This window comes from Mytilus californianus, unplaced genomic scaffold (assembly GCF_021869535.1).
Source record: "Mytilus californianus isolate M0D057914Y unplaced genomic scaffold, xbMytCali1.0.p SCAF_2, whole genome shotgun sequence".
NCBI classification, from domain to species: Eukaryota; Metazoa; Mollusca; class Bivalvia; order Mytilida; family Mytilidae; genus Mytilus; species Mytilus californianus.
The window spans coordinates 94999479-95021009 of NW_026262668.1; the positions used below are offsets into that span (position 1 = coordinate 94999479).

Consider the following 21531-nt stretch of genomic DNA (forward strand, 5'->3'; position numbering starts at 1 on the left):
TACAAATATCGACAACACTTCTTATTATATGTTTCTTTTTTTTTACTTATCACTCTAGTTTTTATTAAAAAAAAAAAAGGTAATAGAAAAGACAAAACCCAACAACATAGAACACAAGACATTTAATAATACCACTGTAAGGCGTCTGTAAGATTGGAAATTTGAAGAAAAACAATTATTTTGTTCACGAAGCAATCTATTTTTTCTATTCTGAAAAGTTCAGCTACAATTTTGAAATGGGGGTTCACACTAGTGTTTCCATAGCTAAATAATATTTTAGTTGATATGGCAACATAATTATTGTTTGTGTATGGTACTCAACTGTAATACGACTCTTTAAGGGTATTTTTTAAAAATTTTATCTCATTTAGAAATTTTGTTAAAATGAAGTCTTAATGCAGATTTATAGCATGCGGCTTTCAAGTATCCAAAGCTTTAGTATTATAATATTTTCTTTTTTATAGAGCCTTTTTGATGAAATATCGATCAAACTTCGACTTTCAGGCACGTTAACTACTGAAACGGTGTAATTTACGTTTAGTATCAGCAGCTTTGCACAAAATTAACATAAATCTTAACAGATTTGTAATTAAATTGGAGAAAATATCTATTTAATGTTGTCTTAGTAGTTACTTTCAGTCTTATATCGTGAAATGAAATATAATTTAATGATCAACTCTTTCATTTGATACATTCGTTAAATGAATGAATAAGGATGTTGAGAAATTAATGTCCCATAGAGCACATTACCTCATTAACCGTACTCATTTTTGTATAATCATAATTCATTGATTCCGTTCTTTCGACCCGAGTACCTTCTGTTTAATCGATAAAAAACAATTCTTGTAATTTTATATTTCTGAAATTTGTATTTAATATCCCGAGGCGTTATTTTCTTGTGAGAACTGCATCAATATACCTATATCTATTGCAAGTTATATTATATGGTAGTATCATTGTTTGTACTAATTGATGAAATATTACAACTGTATCATTGATATAGACGAAAAGCCCTCCCGAGTCTATTTACATGCAGTACTTCATCTATTCAGTATTAAATTGTGTTGCAATGGACATTAAGCATAATAAAGACTAGATTTCCATTCATCACAAAATCCTAAGAGAACAACTATTCAATTTATATCAAATCACTAGCACAATCCTTGGGACTTTTTTTCCAAAGGCTTCGATTTCTAAAGATGCTGAGGATGTAATAGGAAATCCCTCTTGATAATTCAGTACTTTATATTACATTGTCGTATATTTATTTACTACTACTTTTGTATGTGTTTAAATCGAGCAAATAAACTTTACGTTCATCAAATATTTTTTATAACTTGAAGTTGAGGGCCTCTGAGATGGGGAAACAGTTATGATTTGTATGCAAAATATTACTCTGCTAGGTAACTAGGCAAATTGCGCATCTCAATATTGACAGAAGAACTCAAAAAGCTGATGACAAAAATGAAATAAAGATGTAAAGGCTCTAAACCAATGTAATATCAGTATTTATCTTCATTGCTTCACTGCACACTGTCAGGTGAACTGGTCCCATATAAAGGTGTTCAGTTTATTTTGTAAATAAGGTATGTATGTTTGAAATTAACAAGAACATAATAATAATAATAATAATAATAATAATAATAATGATAATAATAATAATAATAATAAATACCGACTATAAAATTGAACAGTCTTTCTGTGTGTGAATGTATAAGTACCCGATCACGTCGGTGTGGATGTATAAGTACTATACCCGACCACGTCCACCCTGTGTTTTTGTTAGATGTATTATATTTGTATCCATCTGATGAATAAAGTCTTTTTCAACTGATTTTTATAGTTTGTTCTTATGTTGTACTATTACACCACTGTCCCAGGTTAGCGGGAGGGTTGGCGCCTTCAAACGAGTTTAACCCCACCATATTCTGTATGTGCCTGTCCCAAGTCATGAGCCTGTAATTCGGTGGTTATCGTTTGTTGCTGTGTAACATATTTGTTTTTCGTTCATTATTTTGTACATAAATTAGGCCGTTAGTTTTCTCGTTTGAATTATTTTACATTTGTCATTTTGGGGCCTTTTATAGCTGACTATGCTGTATGGGCTTTGCTCATTGTTAAAGGCCGTACGGTGACCTATAGTTGTTAATTTCTGTGTCATTTGGACTCTTGTGGAGAGTTGTCTCATTGGCAATCATACCACATCTTCTTATTTCTATATATATATCATTGTCTTTTCAATTATGTATATCCAAATTTCTCCTTTTGATCTTATATATCTTATTACCACCTACCAGAACTATAAAATAATCCATCTAGAACATGAAGGCTGTCCGTTTAAAAATTATTTTAGAATCATCTTTAAGTGACGGTTGGATCGGCGGGGCCTTTTTTGTATATGATCGGCTATAGATGTGATATGTTAGGTGCCTTCTTATATTTGATTGGCTTTAAATGTCACATCACTCCAACAATTCCATTTCTTTCTTTTTTAACAAAAGTTAACAATTTCAGATTATGTTCTATGAGAACAGCTACTTTGTTTGATTTTAAAAACCTTAAAAGTAACCCCCAGTCCTTGCCTTCCGGTCCTTGGATAACAAAATAGCCTGGAATCTTGCCCAGATTGAACATAGTGGGCAGTGAGCAAGGATGAAAGGCATTTAAAAAGCTTTCCCCAAATTTGTTCATTGCAATATGCACATATTTCAACTTTTAACTGGACTATCGTAGAATGTGCAGAAGAAATTGTGAGGATTTTTTTTTTTAAATTGTCATTAATTTATGATATGAATCAACCCGTAATGTTTAGTATATAACGTTGAGATAGACCGTTAGTACTGAGTTTTTATCCTATACTGATACTGTTGAATGAGGTATACGAAGTTAAGTGTTGGTATTGCATAGATGTTACTAGTCACTATAGTTACTAGTCACTGTAACAGATACAGATCTTTGGGGACAGCAAATGACGGAGTGTTGGACGGACTGTTATTTTTTATACGAAAATACAGGAGTAATAATCTAATAATTTTATTAACGGGGTATTGGGGGTAAGACGATTATATTAGCCTAAGAAAATACTGCTTTGGAAGTGTCGTGGAAGCGTGATGACTTTTAAAAAGCGTGGGAACAATTTTGGTCACATCAAAGACCAAAGAAACTTGCATTTGCCGATTTTTGCTATGCGCGCTGCACTAATGAGCACGAGATGATCAGACTGGTTGAGTCGTGGTTCTCGTTCCTTGTCAGCTAACCACGTTGAAATAACGACTAAGCATATTGGTTTAAAACATTAGGTCTCGTGCCGAATACGGTTAAAAGATAATGACGCATCCCAGTACGTTAAATAGATATAATATAAATGTATGTGTTTAAATGCTGTTGATGTTATATCATAAAGGCTGTAAATATTGATAAATGGAGATGTGAACTATCAATTCATTATAGTTTTCAAAATTACAAGCAAAAATGAAAAAAATAGCTTAGTCGATTGACGATTTCATTCATCTTTCCTTTTTTGTAGATCTTGTGTTGCTGATCATATTTGCTGTTAAAATGTTTGGTCTACCTAAACCCCAAAGCCAAAAACAAAGTATCTGGAGGTCAACATACGGTCTTCAACAACAAACAAGTGTCTATATAATATGTCAGGTTCTAAATCGACCGAACTTTTAAAAAGTTGTGAAATATTGAACCATGGGCAACCAGTGACGAGGTTCTTGGTACAGTGGAACAGTAAAGGTGAAACACTATTTTTTTATTTGCCGGGAACTATATGCTTTTTGTGTACCCTTTATCTGGTCAATGTGATTGGACAAATAATGCAGCATCCACTGAACACATTCTAAAAAGGGAACCAATATTCCTATATCCACAATAAACTGTTTATTAAAGAACACAAACAAATAAATCTGCACAAACTATGTAACTCTATGAATATACCAGTTTTAAAAATTTAACACATAAAATATCAAAAAATGCTATTTTTTTTTTAAATGACACGCAAATCAACAGTTTACATTGTAAAACCTAATTCTTAAAAAAAAACCTGATTTTCGGTTTACATACGCAAAAATTCAAAGAAGTTCGAAGTGTAATTTTACCTAGCTTTGAACGCAATATCGTATAAATGTGCAGAACTTTATTTATTTATTTTTAATTAATAATAAGTTCCTACTTTATATTTTGTTCGGATTGTACATTTGTATTTCAACTGATGAAAAGTGTTACTCGACTTGTCTCGAGCAGCTTATCAAGGTTTACCAAAAACATGTTTCTTGTGCAAAGCAGATTATATTACATAGATTTCTATAGTCTCCAAACAATACTCCGTGAAATTAAAAAAGTTCCGATAATTTTTCATCAAGAATTTCATTTGCATACGGTAATGAAAATGACAAAAATGTATCAAATCGCAATCATTTTAATCACGTCAATGTATGCCTATGAATTCAGATCTCGTACTAGTGAAGATCGTAAGAGACAGTTTAGTTGAAGGAACTTTTCAATATATTCTAATTTAGAACTCAGAGATTGATAAGGTACAGCAATAAGTTCATTTAATAAGGGTATAATACAATAAAAAAAAATAAGCCAGAATGTCCGCCATTAATCTCTTTTATTATGATGTTACTTGTAGTACAGTCCGCCGTTTTATTTTCTTTTTGTTAAACAAGAGCCATAGAACTCAGAGGTTGATAAGGTACAACATTAAGTTCATTTGATAAGGGTATAACACAATAAAAAAAACCAAAATGTTCGCCATCAATCGCTTTCGTTATGATGTCACTTGTAGTACAGCCTGCCGTTTTACTTTCTTCTTGTAAAACAAGAGCCATACATATTAGAATGACTATCTTGATCAAGTACGTATAATGTTACTTGTATATGTTCTTCTTCTTTATACTACACTTAAATATGTGTTAGACAATTGATTATTTGGAATGCGCTCATATTTCAAAGAAATTGACCAGAAACGTGATTGAAATTAACTGTATCTGTCAAAATTCTGTCTGAAACATCATAAAGATATTTTCAAAAGCATTTGTTCATTTTATTTTATTTCAAGAACCAGGAAGCTGAACATAGTTTCAAATTACATATTAATTTGTTTTCCTCTTTATACTGGTGTACTAGACTGATTAATGATGTTCGTTCACAAATATAATTTCTCTTAAGAAATCAACCCTCCATATAAGTTTGGGACATATTCAAATTAAACAATGAGACAACTTCAAACCAAACAATGAGGAAACTTCAAACCATTCTGTTTCTAATTGAAATAAATTTGCTAAAGTACAAGTATGTCTTTTAAAGTACACATCGTCAAGCTGTCAAAAATGAGTTTTCTTCCTCTATGGTGTTAATTAATGTTTGCTAAGGCACAGCTCAATATCGTTGTATTAAAGGAACAATATCCTTCAGAATATGTTCCATCATGCTTCCTGTGGTCTTCTGTCAATTTCGAATGATTTGACGTTAATTCTGGACTTATTGAATCTCCAGATAGTGACTTTGACAGTCAGGAACAAATGTAGTAATTAAACATCTATCAAACATGCTAGACTGGGTAATGAAGATTGATTACATGTATTTAGCCCTAACTTGTTTCCGAGTTTGGTAACGGACAATGTATGTCTGGATATGTTATCGGGCATGTTTCTTGGTGTATAAATGGACCTTATTTGTCTCCAGGTATGCTACTGGACATTAAATAAACGACAAATTTTTCCAAGTTTCACCACTACAGACGTTAAAGTTCGGTATACAAATAACTTTTATGATTTCATTGTTTCTGTTATTAAACTAAGCAGCATGCATATCATAAAACAAATCGATTCTATTTTAGTGGTAATAGTTCGATTTCTTTACTTTATTTATTTTGTAATTGTAATCACGGTCTCCATGAGAAACTGTAATATTTTTACATTGTTATGTAGATTTATTTTAAGTTTAAAGGTTGTTGAAATTTATACAACACTTTTTTTTATTTATATGATGATGCACAAATCTACACAATGTCATAAATCGTTAATCAACATATTACCCAATGATACTTTATAAATGCTCCTACAACAATTCTTAAAACTGAAACATTTTCAATATCGAAAAAATGTTCTTATAGGACACCAGAAATATCGGGATTTCTTCTGTATTAATATGTTATACGTTGAACGCTTACCGTTACATGCTATTCATTTTAGATGTTAGCAATGTCAATTAGACAGAAACCCAGCAATATAAGGCAACATATATCTATGATATTATGTCTACAATTTATATGAATGTATATCTTCATTACAAAAATAAGGATATAATTATGATTGCCAATAAGACAACTATCAACCAGAGACCTCAGGACAAAAATAGGGATATGTGGAATGATTTCCAATAAGACAAATATCCACCAGTGACCACAGGACAAAAATAAGGATATGTGGAATGATTTCCAATAAGACAACTATCCACCAGTGACCACAGGACAAAAATAAGGATATGTTGAATGATTTCCAATAAGGCAACTATCCAACAGAGACCACAGGACAAAGATAAGGATATGTGGAATGATTTCCAATAAGGCAAGTATCCAACAGAGACCACAGGACAAAGATAAGGATATGTGGAATGATTGTCAATAAGGCAAGTATCCAACAGAGACCACAGGACAAAGATAAGGATATGTGGAATGATTTCCAATAAGGCAACTATCCAACAGAGACCACAGGACAAAGATAAGGATATGTGGAATGATTGTCAATAAGACAACAACCCATCAGAGACCGAAGGATGTAAACAACTATATGTAGTAGTCGTACGGCCTTTAAAAAAAACCCGCCTAATTTATGATATAAACACGGAATGCATTTGATAAAGATTTCAGTGTTTATGGCATGTATTCCATCAAAAAGATTCGTACAACACACAATACGAGAAGTAAAATACATATAACACTTTGGAGCATCCAAACCAAAATAGCTAAAACAAAACAAAAAAATAGTCAAAACCATCTAGTGTCATTTTTGCCTGAGGACTTTTAGTCCATGTATAATAACAAACAGAAATTTATTATGTAAATCATGCTTTTGCCATATTCACTCCTTCTCCATTCTATGTAAATGATACCCTCTGTGTCAGACAGTCAACATGCAGGGATAACTATAGATATCAGCTAAGAGGTAATACGATCAACGTATACAACGATTTCAATACAATTCGTTTAGAACTTCACGAATAATTCACATCACATACATTCTAGGTCAAAGGTTTGGGACTACAAATAAGTAAAAAGCATAAAAAAATGAAAAGAAAAAATTGTCACCAACAGAACAGCAAAAATCAAAATGAATGCTAACAACGCCAAACATTCGTACACTTTCATAATTTATAATCTGAAAGTTTTTAAGTAGACTGTATCATTTAATAATGTTTGTACCTATACTGAAATACTGAGTATGTTCCGGATAATATAATTGGAACCGACATTCTTCGAGCAGCAATATCAACCCCGTGATATTATTATAATCATTAACTAGTAAACTGTCAGCAAACCTTACGAATTTGTATAGATATGAAAAAAGCACATTTGCTGGGTAAAACCAATAAAAATGTTCGGAATGTTTCTTATAATAAGGTCACTTTTATGACTAGTGGCTGATGCAAAATGTCGAGCATTCTCGTAGATAAAGCAAAGTCGATGTTTTCTAAGGATAATCTCAATAAATCATTTGGATCAAAAATAAAATCACAAAAAAGGTGCAGATTGCTATAAGATACTGCAAGTAAAAGTAATAGTCATAAATAACACTCTGTGTAATAATGTGTTGTAACATGAATTGTTAGTTTTGCTTTGATGCTCGAGGGAGTTAACATCTGTTATATAAAGAGGTGTACATTAAGAGGATGCTATTTTTATTATTGCACTATACTACCACCTGTTGACCGCTTGCATAGGAAAAGCAAAGTATGGGAGGAGCTTTAATCGGTGCATTAAATCAATCTTAGAAGTTGTTATTGCACTGTATAGCTCCGCATACTGGTATGCAATCAAAATAATAAAAAAAAAGTTATATTATTAACCAATTTCCTACAAATTTAAATAAAATCCAGACACAGCAATTATTAAAACATTTATTCGAGGAAGGGGATGGGTACAAAAAGGAATAACATGTAAACGTAGAAATGATGTTGTTTTCCTTTATTAAATACTTCTATATTATTAGAAATACCAAAATCTAAAAACAGATAAATAGTTTGACCCGCAAATTTTTTACTCCTAATCCTAGCGACCTCGGCCAGATCTGTATCTTTCTCCATGAAACGAGTATGTTTCAAATATTTATCTAAACTATCAGCAATCAAATGACAAATGAGACAATTATCCAGCAGAGTCGGAATAACGTGGATGGTAGGAACTATAGATCTCCGTTTGGTCTCCAGCAATGACCTAGGTAAGTTCCAACATGACGAAATATGAAACAATTCAAACGAAAAGAGCGAACAGCCTGATTTACGAAAAAAAAAACAATAAACGAAAAACAAATATGACAGACAGCAACCAACGACAATCCCTGGATAACACGTCCTAGGTATAGGAATATGCTGTGGACAGGTGCCAATATCATCAGATTATTACATGGCATTTTTCATATCAGATGTATTATCAGCCCAAGGTTCAATATCAGCCAATGAGCCGAAAGCTCGAGGGCTGATATTGACCGGGGGCTGATAATACATCTGATATGAAAAATGACATGTTATGATCTTTTTATCATATGCTTCAACAATAGAGAAAAATAACAGTTTAATATATTGATCCTTTTTAGTGGTTCTCACGTAGAAGTTCAAAAAGTGAAAAGTTTACGGACGTCGGACGCCAAATGTAGTACATCCGATATGAAATATTTCTAACATATGCCTCAACAGAGGGGAAAAAACAACAGCATGATATATTTTTATATTGACGATAAAAAAAATCAACAAAACATAATGAACACTGTTTGGAAAAATTTGTAAAAGCATTTGTAAAGTAACTTTCTAAATTATGCTGGAAACTTTTAAAAATGCATTTATTTGAACATTTTTTTTTATCTTACATAATATATTATCCTGTATCGTAATAATTGTTTTGTACCCTACTTTAATTGTAATGTTTTTCACTTAAAACGTACCATTGAGGTGTAATTTCCGGAATTTGCCGAGTATCGCCGGAATGCCATGCGATAACGTTACGGAAAGGCATGTGATAATAATCGAAGCATGTGATAAATTTTTCATATCAGCCCGCTAAACACCATTTCGGACAAATATGGAATTCACGTAAATTCAATGCTGTTCTCATACTGTAAAAATTATATGTTATTTGCTATAAGTATATGATAATACAAGGTTTTACATAAGTGTGAGCGATGTACAGTTTGTTCTTATGTTATGTTGCTTAAACCACTGTACCAGTGTGTGTGAGGGTTTAACGCTACTCAAAAATATTAAACCCGGCCGGTACATTCTTTATCTGCCTGTCACAAACCAGTAACCTGTAGTACAGTGGTTGTCGTTAGTCGCTACCTGCTATAATTGTTTTTCATTCATTAATGTACTATAAATCAGGTTGTTGGTTTTCTCGTTTGAATTGTTCCAATTTTGTCACACCGGTGCCTTTTATCTAATTATATATACGATATGGAATTCATTCATTGTTATAGGCCGTATGGCGACCTGTAAATGTTCACATATACGTCCTTTTAACTTTATGGGTATAGTTGTCCCATTAGCAATCATACCAAATCTCCTTATTTTTACATTATTCTTTGGCACATTTATATTACACACTTTAATTCCCAACATCTAATGTCCATGCTTTGATTTTTTTACAAAAAGTATGTCCCTTCTGCAATTTTTTTTTGGTCAAAACAGTTCTTCTCTTCTTTGCTCAAGTTTTAAATCCATTTTGAGGCTCCTGATTTACAGACAACCCTCAATTCTGAAGTGAACGATGGATATTATTTTTTACATGCCGGACCAAAATTTCCCCCCCCCCCCCGGCCACCGCCCCCGTCTACGTATACATTTCTTCAATGGTATAAAGTTTTAAGGTCAAGGAACAGTAAATGGACAATGTCACAGATTTTTGTAAAATTTTGCATACAACTTTGACTATAACTAAAATTTGGAAAAATAATGCATTTATCTTTTATTTTCTGATATATTGCTGATTAAATTCTGTCAAAATAGGTGAACATTTGTATAGAAAGCACATAAAATCGACGAAAAACGTTCTTCAATTTGTCTTAAAATCATCAAATCTCAAATTTCTAATACATAGTATTTTCTTGAAAAATTAAATGTTGTTAATATATAAATTTCCGTTTTAATGGTATAAAATTATGAGAGGGTCACCTACTTTGTTTTCGGTGTATTGACCAATCTGTAACCTAGTTGGTAGTGAAGAACGTCAAAAATCGATGGTTTACGACTTAAGGGCATACGATACAGTTTTGATCCCACGGTGATTTTTTTTACGAAAATTTGCATACAAGCTATTTTTTACTTAGTTAATTCAAATATGTAATACAAAATATATCTTCAAGTGCTAAATCTAGAGATAAATGGGGTCGAAATTTTACACATTTACTTAAAATTTCGGTTTCTTGGACATTTCTATCCGTTGGACAGACATACTTAACTTTTTTGTTTCAAAAGATATACACATGCGGATTTTTGTAAAAATATTTGGAATATCTGCTTTATAAAATTAAGATCTTAATTTGTGAAACAATTCTTTGAAAATAATTCATTTTTATAAAAATTTCGTGATTTTGGCAAAAAAACAGCATTTTTGCTGAATATTTATGTAATTAAAAAAAAGCATCAGTGATTTTTTTCATAAAAATTGGAACAAATAATCTTCAAACCGTACCAAGTCAAATATCCTTTTAAAAAAGAGGGGTCCATGTACTCGTTTTCAAGCTAATGTTTAAAATCACTCGAAAAATGCATCTTTTCCCGATATGTCGCCGTTTGACGTCGCAAAAAATAACATATTACGTTAGCAACGTCATTACCTCCCCAGTAACTGTATCGTTTGCCCTTAAAACGCGACGACGTTACGCTGATTTCGATGTTTTGTGGTATTTTTTTTTACCTAGAACACCACTTGAATGTATATAGCGTAAAAACGAAGTCTGTGTTCTTTTAAAAGAAAAATCTATGAACATGTACTAGAAATTGGATATTAAGTTTGATGATTTTAAGACAAATTGAAGGACGTTTTTTGCCGATTTTAAACGCTTTCTACACAAATGTTTACCTGTTTTGAGAGTATTTAATCGGTAATATTTCAGAGAAAAAAAAGATAAATGCATTATTTTTTCGATTTACAATATTGATTCAACGAGCCAAAGTTGTATGCAAAATTTTACTAAAATCTGTGACCTACTGTAACTTGACCTTAACTCACACACAAACTAATTCTTCTAACACTGGACGTAGTTCGCGTCAGAATAATTGATTTGTGTTTGTATGAAGTGATTTTAATTCATCCGATACTTGTTAGTTTGGAAATCATAATTGTACTTAAATCACAAATTATTATTTCAGCTCATTGAAGAAAAATAAAAAACCCTCAATAAAGACCAAAAGTAAACCTCTTAACCGATTATTATTAAGAATGAGAAACCGTAATATAAATACTACATTAAATATATAATTTTAAATTCCAGCTTCTGATCTTATATACTAAAATCCCTCGTATATCGAATGGTAATCCTTATGTACGTTTCAGTCATAACCTTCAATATAAAGATAATACAGATAATAATATCATACTCAGAATATTGTTGAAAGATTAAACCTATTTGAAAAAAAATTCTGATTCTGTAAGTTACTCGAATTAAAAATGTCTACGCTATCATTAATTTCTAAAGCAAATCTGCATTTGAATGTACATACGAAAACATACAAACACAAATTAAAAATCAAAACGCTATGACAAAAAAAAAGCCAAAACCAAAACTGATGTTCGATCAGTTTTGTCAAAAGTAGGGGAGATAATACAGATTAACCTTATGAGTAACAGTTAATGCGGGTTACTGTCACTGTTATCCTGGTTGAAAATTAAATCCTATACGTTTTTTTTTATATCCTGCATTGCTATTTTTTCATGATGCAGTTTACAAATATCAATATACTAGTGGTATAGTGACTACAAAAATTCCAAAAAAATACAGAAACAATAGACGACAACCCTGACTGAAGTATATGTAACCGCTATATACATATTGTTTCAATTTCAAGTATTAGTAAATATGTAAGTTTTGAGAAAATAAAGGTATCATTAATGACACTTTACATTGCTTATTGTGTTGTTCTGACACATTGTGTGGACTCTGAAAATGCACTATTTGAAAAATTCTTACATATAATTTTACAATTCTTTCTTAATTGAATAAAATGACGTTTGTAAATTATTTTTCTTTCAAACCACTGATAAGCCTTCAAGAGTAAGTATATAAAATTTCCATTAAACAAGCTAAAGACGGTCCTTGGGCCGATTTATCAATATTGGAATGTTGTATACATATATATCATGCTATTTTATGTTTTTCCAATCCTATAATGTAAGAGGAATTCAATAATCATAATAAAATACTGCTATAAACATGTCACTTGGATTTTACAAGAACTGCAATATATTGTATTGTTATAGTTATAATTGCTCAAATCTAATATAGTCATATATAGTCTCCATACATTCTTTTCTATATCAATGCAAATTTCGAAAAAGTTTTTAAACTCTGACCGATTCTTTAGACAGTAGTCTGGGAATGTCTTACTTAAAGAATTAGCTTATGGTGGTAATAAATATAAAGCAGAAATTAACATCACTTAAGATCAGTCTATGGTCGGGTTGTTGTCTCTTTGACACATTCCCCATTTCCATTCTCAATTTTATTCTGTACAAAATCAAACTGTATATAAAACTCTTATATAATGCAGCTAAAGTATCAAAGCATAAGAGCACAAGAAACTCAAAACATGGGAATTCTAAAGAATATAACAAACTCAAAACAACCTTTCATGCGCAAGTTCTAAATCATATATAGTGAAAAATACTAAACTTGGGGTTGATAAAAGCGAACTTATAAATAAAGTGACTTAAAACGAATTTAAAGTAAGCCATAAAAGACGTGACCAATATCTTTGGAGGGTAAAACATATGAAAACCTTGAGTTGAAAGGTTAAGCATAAATGTATAGGGACTGTGAGTAATATTGGGTGAAATGGTTAGGATATAAAAACCGTGAGTAATATCGGATGGAAGGATCGGGGATACAAAAACTGTAAGTAATATCGGTTGGAAGGATCGGGGATACAAAAACTGTAAGTAATATCGGATGGAAGGATCGGGGATACAAAAACTGTAAGTAATATCGGTTGAAAGGGTAAATATATAAAACAGAAGCACGAACTGTTCTGATTTTTTTACGATCATATCTTACTGATACCTTTTCATTGTGATTAGATAATGGATACATTCCATGTTAGGCTAAGTTAATTTTGGAATTAATCTATTGATATCAAACATGAAAGTTGCACTTCAATTTTAATTGCTGTTGACTTTTACTTATTTTTTAAGGTGTAACACGATTTAATTCATGCGTTCTCTATGTGAACAGTTTGGTTATTATTGCTATTCACTAATTACTGCTAAAGGTAATTAAAAAAATGATTGTGGTGAAAAATAAATGTCCGTACATGTTTGTACAAATCTGTTATTTTTTCTTTTGTAAAAAGTAAAATAACAAAAATACCGAACACCAAGGAAAATTCAAAACGGAAAGTCCCTTATCAAATGGCAAAATCAAAAGCTCAAACACATCAAACGAATGCAAAAAACAACTGTCATATTCCTGACTCGCTACAGGCATTTCCTTATGTAGAAAATGGTGGATTAAAACCTGGTTTTGAAGCAAGCTAAACCTCTCACTTGTATGACAGTCATATATAATTTCATTCATATTGACAACAATGTGTGAGCAACCCAAACAGACATAATAGGTAAAAATGTCAAAAATTGGGAACAGTAAACGGTTTAAACTTTAGCAGTTCATTTTATGCAAAAACAAAGCAAATGGGTTAAAACATAATTTACACAAACTAAGAACGTCCTCATCTTATATACAGCTTATTACAATATATATATAGCATGCAAATATTTCCTTACAATCTTAAGCTTTACAACATGAACGCATATGAATTTCAGAAAAAGAAATAGAGAGATAAAAGATGATAAGAAGTGAGTTGTATGGATGCATGCGTTTCAATCACAAGCCATTTTTCATATATAGATCAGTCTCCTCGTAATAGATACTTTATGTTCTTTTAGGTAGAACGATCAAAAACCTTTCTAAGTATTTCTTGATCTTGTTCATATGTTAACCAGATACACATGTATCTGCCATTATATTATTATTATATTACCACTGCTTAACAGTTCTAGACAAGGTTCAAGCTTAAAATAGTTTAACCGGAACATTGCAAATAAAAGTATAAAAGCAAATAATGATAAAAAGAACCAATGTATGCCTTTTACGGAACATAACATAGTAGCACGTTATTATATCTGTTAATTTGTACAGTTGCATATAAACCGTATATTAAAAAAAATTTCGCTTACTTTCCAGTAATTAGAAAATATAATGACAGAATGACTGATGTAGATTAACATTAACTATATTTGGTAGAGATATTTAACCAGTATACACACAATCTTTCTAAGGTAAAATGATGGTTCTGATCATTTTTGATAATCCAACTTAATTTAGTCATAGACATGATTCAAAAGAGGTGAGTAGCAGTATTTTGCATCTAAAACTTAACAAAGAGTTCATTTATCATTAGATCACATACAAGTGTCAAATTGATATACATGAATTATCAAAACCAAACTTTTTCCTACCGACGGCCGATGGTTCTCTCCGGGCACTCCGGCTTCCTCCACCAATAAAAAAAGTGACCGCCGAGAAATAGCACAACAGTGCTGAAAGGGGCGTTAAACATCAACCAATCAATCAAGCATAACCAAACATGTTGTCGTCAACCAATAATGCATTTATAAAATATATTGTTTATTATATTTTGAAAAACACATCCCCGTAAATAACCAGTTTCCTATGCAATGCTTAATTTATAATTTCACAATAACTTTTTACAAAATCTTTAAATCATTGAAACTTTTTTCTTTCCACTGTAATAAATCATCATAGTTTTTAAAAAACCCAATATGTTTACATAGTTATTAAGATAAATAAACTGTTTTAAGAAGCTTACCTGGGTCGGATCCGAATAACAGATAGCACAACTCCATTCCAGTGAAATTCCTACTTGAAACATTCAATTTACCAGATAAGTGGCTATTATTAAAGTGTGTATTGTTTTTCGAAAGAATTCTATTATGCGGGTATAAATTGAAACCTCCCCATTTTTCTGTTACGTCACTACCAGCAGTGTTAGGATTCGATTCCACGTCGTTAATTTTACAATTCCCCGGTTTTAAGAGCAACGCATGTATAAATAGCAATACTGATACAATGGAATACGCTAACCGTTGGTTTGTATAGCCATACAACATCTTGCGATCAAATTTTAAAGTTTTTGAATTACTTATTTCAATACAATTAATTCGAGCCAATCAAGTGTAACATATCATCTGGTATTTTTGTTATTAATGATATTTAATACCGTGATTAGTTAGTAACAGGTATGTAATACGTTTGATTTTTGTTGAAATTAACTTATAATCCAATTAGCGTAATAATGAAAAACAATTGACAAAATGTGCGTTAGTCGACAATTAAGACGTCTTCCCGCGAATGTCTGTATGATGAAGATGTCTAAAGAAACGTGGAAGTTTCTTTTTTAACACAAAAAGGTTGGTTATGGAATTGGCTTAATACAGTGTACGTCATCACTGTATGTTATTAAGTGTCAATTATTCGCTGATGTCCGGTCCTATAAATATCAATGTCTTGTGTTTTATCGCCTTCAAGGACCACTATTACCGAGGAATGACAAAGTTGCAATAAGCTGGTTAATATATAAATCTCGGCCAATACAGATATTGGAAGATAGCCTTCAATTATTATGAGCAACTTGTCTTGGGTTTCGAAATTTTAATGAGTAAACTAATTTGAAAAGTTATATCCCACAGTATTTAAACGACATTTAAAAATCCTGAACAAAAGTTATCGCCAGTGCATATACTAACATCTAAGCCACAGAAATTTTTTTTCTCCCTTCAAAATCGGATAGTCAAATTAATTTCTTCTTCAAACGGATATTTTGCTGACTGATTTTTTTCCAATTAGCAACATGATATGGTGTCATCCATAATAAATAATGATCCTGACTTTTTATATAGATGATAAACGACTAGGTTCTTAAATCAACACAACAAGGTAACATGCCTATTACTAAATCTTACTAAGTCAGTTTGCAATACATTTCATACAAAGCGGAACAGCTGCTGTTGTCCTTGAATGTCACTTTTCAATTTCACGTATATAATCAAAATCGATGAGTACAAACAACTGGTAACATTTACTTCATATATTATAACATATTCATATCACTGTCCGAATCGTAAATTAAGGTTTAAAATTGTAGGTGTCAATGCGAGTAAATTCGAACAGGAATTTTAAGACCTTATTTATAATAATTACATGTAAAAAACATGAATTAATTGTCCATTGTGTATGATATTTCATGACAAGACAGAGTTTCGTCCAAACACGTTTAAAAAGCTAGTTCTCCAAACAAATACAAACGTAATAAGATTTGTAGCCACTTAATCCGTCGATGTATAAAGACCCTTATTCCTGGGAGAAGTAAACCTATTTCCTTAGTTTGATATTCATTACTTTCTGTTATTGAGTGGCCATTGTAGCCGGGACAGCTTTGTCGACTACAGCTAAATAAAGAAAATATGTATAATATTCATTGGAATCACGGCTAGAGAAGATGATGTGAATGGAATAGAACGACGAATATTGCTGTTAACAAAGTCATTTTACTCAATCATATTAAAACTATATATTCTTCATGCCAAGTTTCTGTCTAGGAACATTAAAACTACTGGAATGTTTGTATTATTTGATAAGCATAATTGAATCAAGACATGAAGAGATCTGAAAAAAAATATCACTTTAGTATACACCATTTAAATACCGCTGATACTAATATTGTCATTTTGCTATAATTTTGACTGTTACATGTACAGCTAAAAAGTATTATGACCATTTGTATCCGTCAAAACTAAATGTCACTTATAATTATATTACATAATTCATATCTAGATGCAATTCAGAATCTAAACACCGCTTATAAAAATATGATCATTTTGTAATGATTTTGTCTATTAGATGTACAACCATTATGAATTTTCTGTATCTGTCAAAACCGAATTTTTAGTATTTATATTACACTTTATTATAATACATGATATGGTTCTCAATGATAAAATAAGACTTCGATTTGCATAAAACGTTAACAACTCTTAGAGGATATATTTAACAGCATGAAAATCATTTCACTGATGACAACTTTTTTACAGAATACCCCAACACCACCCAGTCTGTAAAGATAGGTGTATTTTGAAATAGTAACTGGATTATGATCTCATCTAAAGACAACATCCATTTGACTGAGTGAAAAGTATGAATAGAAAGAAACGTAGTTGGGTTAGCATCAAAGACTTTCGAAATAGTGACTGACTAAAAATTCCAAAGTATATTTCTATTGAAATTCCTGTATAACCGTTTGTTCGGTTATCCAATGGGGAGAATATGTCGTAGACTTAACACAAGTGCAAAAAATAAATGTGAATGAATGTTAAGGTATCCTTTGCGATTAACTGACATAAAGAAAGAAAAAACATACATTAAAATACTACAACTGGTTTGATTCGAGAACCACTGATTGGTCAGGTGTAGGTTTGATTCGAGAACCACTGATTGGTCAGGTGTAGATGAAACTCGCGTCTGGTGTACCAAATAATGATTGTGGTATCCATGAGAATTTACAACCACTGTATTGATGCCACTGCTGGTGGACTTTGCGTCCTCGAGGGTATCACCAACCACTTAGTTAACATTCCTTTGGTGACATGAAATATAATAGACGCGATAAATTTTCTGTATAATTAAATAATGAAACGTTCAAGAATTCAAAACACAAAGTGTTTTCTAACCCATACATATATGGACTAAACAATATATATGGCCGACGTCATATTTGGCACAATTTTTTATTTGAGTTTTCTATGCTCTTCAGCATTGTCATTAACTTGACCTTCCAACTGTTTTGATTCGAGCGCCACTGACGAGTATGATGTAGACGAAAAACGCGTCAGGCGTACCAAAATATAATACGCCTGGTCATTATAAAATTACATGAAAAGCATCAACGACTTACAGAAAACAAATTTGTATATTGCCTTATTGATCGACTTGTATACTCGGCGCTTCTTGACACAGTGCAATCGTAGTTGCCACCGTTGACGTCTCAATAGCCTGAGTTTGAACTGAATCCAGCTGAGGGAACGATATAAATGTGCAAACGCAAAAATGCCATTTAAATCTATATACTTGTATAACAGATAACATTTGAGAAAGATATCACATACACAGAATAAATATGGAAAATTGAATGAATCCAATTAAGGGTTAATCCATTAAAACGTGACAAGAACATCATTATCTATATATTTGGTAGTTATGCAGAAGATGCTTTTAGCGTTACTAATTTTCTTGCTATAGAGAAATTGTAGAATAAATTGTTAATATATATCAAGGTCATCTTTCAATCTTCAACAATGATTAATGCATATAAAACCTAACATCCTACGCTACTGACGATTCATAGCTTATAATACGACACTTGTCCATCACTGAAGACCTTACGGTCACTTCTATCTATGTTTGTTTACTTGTTTTGATGGGTTGCTATTTTATTGAACTTTAACCAAATCTATTATTTTGTATACATATATTTGCTTAACTTTGAAATAACATAATAAGAAATAATCTTTAGCCATCACTTTGAAATACGCATTGCTATTTACATAACAGCATGGTTATTTAGTGCATACTTTCAGATAGCCTCACCTTCGTAATGGTCCAGTACTTTCAAATACAATTTTATTTTTAATTTCATGTTTGCAGTACGATTTTTGTAATACTGACCAGCAATGCAGTTCATCAATCTATATACAGAAAGACCAACAACTTGATTGCTTGACAAGATGACGGATCCTAAATTGAAAAAATATCCACAGATCTCCAGACAAATATTTGAATAAATGATTAATGCATGAATTGTCTAAGTAATGCTTGACAAAGTTTTGCCAGGTTTAAGTTGTAGAATTGAGAGTTGTCAAATGTAATAAGAAGACACAAAGACGATGCCGTATAAATAATCAATGATAGTGCTTGTAATTTGAATTTTTTAATTAGTAGTTTTAAAAGAATCATAATTCTCTTCTTTCGGGTACAATATTTTTTTTTATCGTGAATTTATTTTATAAATGAGGTTCAGTTAAGACGATTTTACATGTACTACAATAAGTTCAAATGCCTGTGCAAAGACGATTTTACATGCAGAACAATCAGTTCAAATGCCTGTGCAAAGACGATTTTACGTGTAGTACAAATAGTTCAAATGCCTGTGCAAAGACGATTTTACATGTAGTACAATCAGTTCAAATGCCTGTGCAAAGACGATTTTACATGTAGTACAATCAGTTTAAATGTCTGTGCAAATGTTTTATTCACTGATTTTTCTATTTAAATTCATTATTACAGTTATATCCAGTTTTACAATTTATTTAAAAAAAACTATGTTTTCAATCTAAATTTAAAATCTAGTGTCAATTATAAGCTAATTCACAAGCATGTTGTAGGTGTTTTTGATTTGTCAATTTCATTTAAACCAGATTATTAACATGACATGTGTAATTCTATACTGTAAGCAGTAGTAGATTACAATGATTTAATCGGTTTAAAAAAATCATTTTCTTATTATATATAATAGGATATAAGGATATCATTATTTTTAATTTTGATGTGTATTTTTCGGGGGAGAGCTACAGAATATGTAAAAGTAAACTAAGTCGGGTAAAATCTTTGATGGTATTGTATTGTTTTGATTGGTATGAATAATAGCGGGGCAATATATAACGTACGAAAATGGCAAAGGTACATTTTAAGTCCTCCCCCTTTTTTTTAAAATCCATGTATCAAAATGCATGTAACTTTCATATAAGATGAAATTGAAAAATCAGACACATATACAACATGCATGTGCATTAGCTTATAAAGTAAATATTAAATTTAGATTGAAAACATATTTATTCAAATGACTTGTAAAACTTTTTGCGTGAACCCCTCAGGGGTTTTGGCGAGTTTTGAAAGCTTCTATGGGCCATTTGATATCCTCGGAAACAAGATTCTCGGAACGTCTCGAACATTTTCGATCATTTATACAGGTAGTTCTATGTCTTTGATATGGTCCCTCTATTGATATGTTACCACGTGACATTTTATTAATATTTCGACAACCAAATTAAAGTTCATATGTAGATCGGAAAATAAAAAATTAAAGAATAGATTGCAGTAAGAAAGCCATTTATATATTATAATCTATTTGCTTTTGACAGCATATGCATTTTTATTTGAAAGTGAATATAATTCATGTTTTGAGACGGTCCCTAGGCTGTACGCATTGATTGTGTAGTATTTAATACATCGTGCTATTGTCCATTGTGACAATACACATTGGAATAATATACTAACATTAAATTATGTTCCAGAATAAAATGATTATTTCTGAACGTTTTACATGTCATATTTGTAATTCCACCATAGCCTGAGAAAAAGTCGGAATACAAGAAGAAAATGAACAATACGATATTACTGTTAAAAATATTTATGCTAGGTCGGAAAACAGAAAGGTAATTAAACAAAACGGTATTGTGTCTAAAATAGTTATTTTCATTAATAGATACTAACAGACCAAGGGAATACAATTCATTAGAATTATTAAAGTTTAAAAAGAAACTAAAATTAGCATTAATAGAATATAATTATTGTTATATTATCATCCCGTGGGTTTTAACAGTGTGTACATTTATGAAAATTATATGCAACATATGAGTACAAATTGAAATAGTTGCATGGTTATAACTCACAAGAATTTTGAATCATTGCATTTCACAATAAACGTAATTAATATTTTACAATAATCATAATTATTACGTATACGTTACTAATTTTATACCGTTTAATAGACACAGGAAAACAACTGTCCTATTCCTGACTTGGCACAGGCATTTTCCTACGAAATTGGTGGGTTTAACCTGGTTTACGCCCACTTGTATGATAGTTGTTTAATGCCCCTTAATATTGCCAAATTGGGTGAGCAACCCAAACAGACATAATTGGTTAACGTGGCCATAACTGGGATCCAACAGCAAAAACT

At 31.3% G+C, this 21531-nt stretch overlaps 1 protein-coding gene across 4 annotated transcripts in view; it reads right to left on the bottom strand.

The window, feature by feature from the left end:
- The window catches only part of LOC127730444 (corticotropin-releasing factor receptor 2-like), a 147657-nt gene that overhangs the window by 40566 nt on the left and 85560 nt on the right, over positions 1 to 21531 (bottom strand). The window contains exon 1 of one of the 4 annotated variants that reach the window (XM_052238867.1): positions 15328 to 15524. The exons of 2 other annotated variants lie outside the window; for them this stretch is intronic. In XM_052238867.1, coding sequence (XP_052094827.1) covers positions 15328 to 15364 — 37 coding nt within the window. In that variant the 5' untranslated portion in view covers positions 15365 to 15524. Of the gene's footprint in view, positions 1 to 15327; positions 15536 to 21531 lie in introns of those variants that run through there. One more of the 4 variants, XM_052238868.1, reaches the window with a different exon arrangement.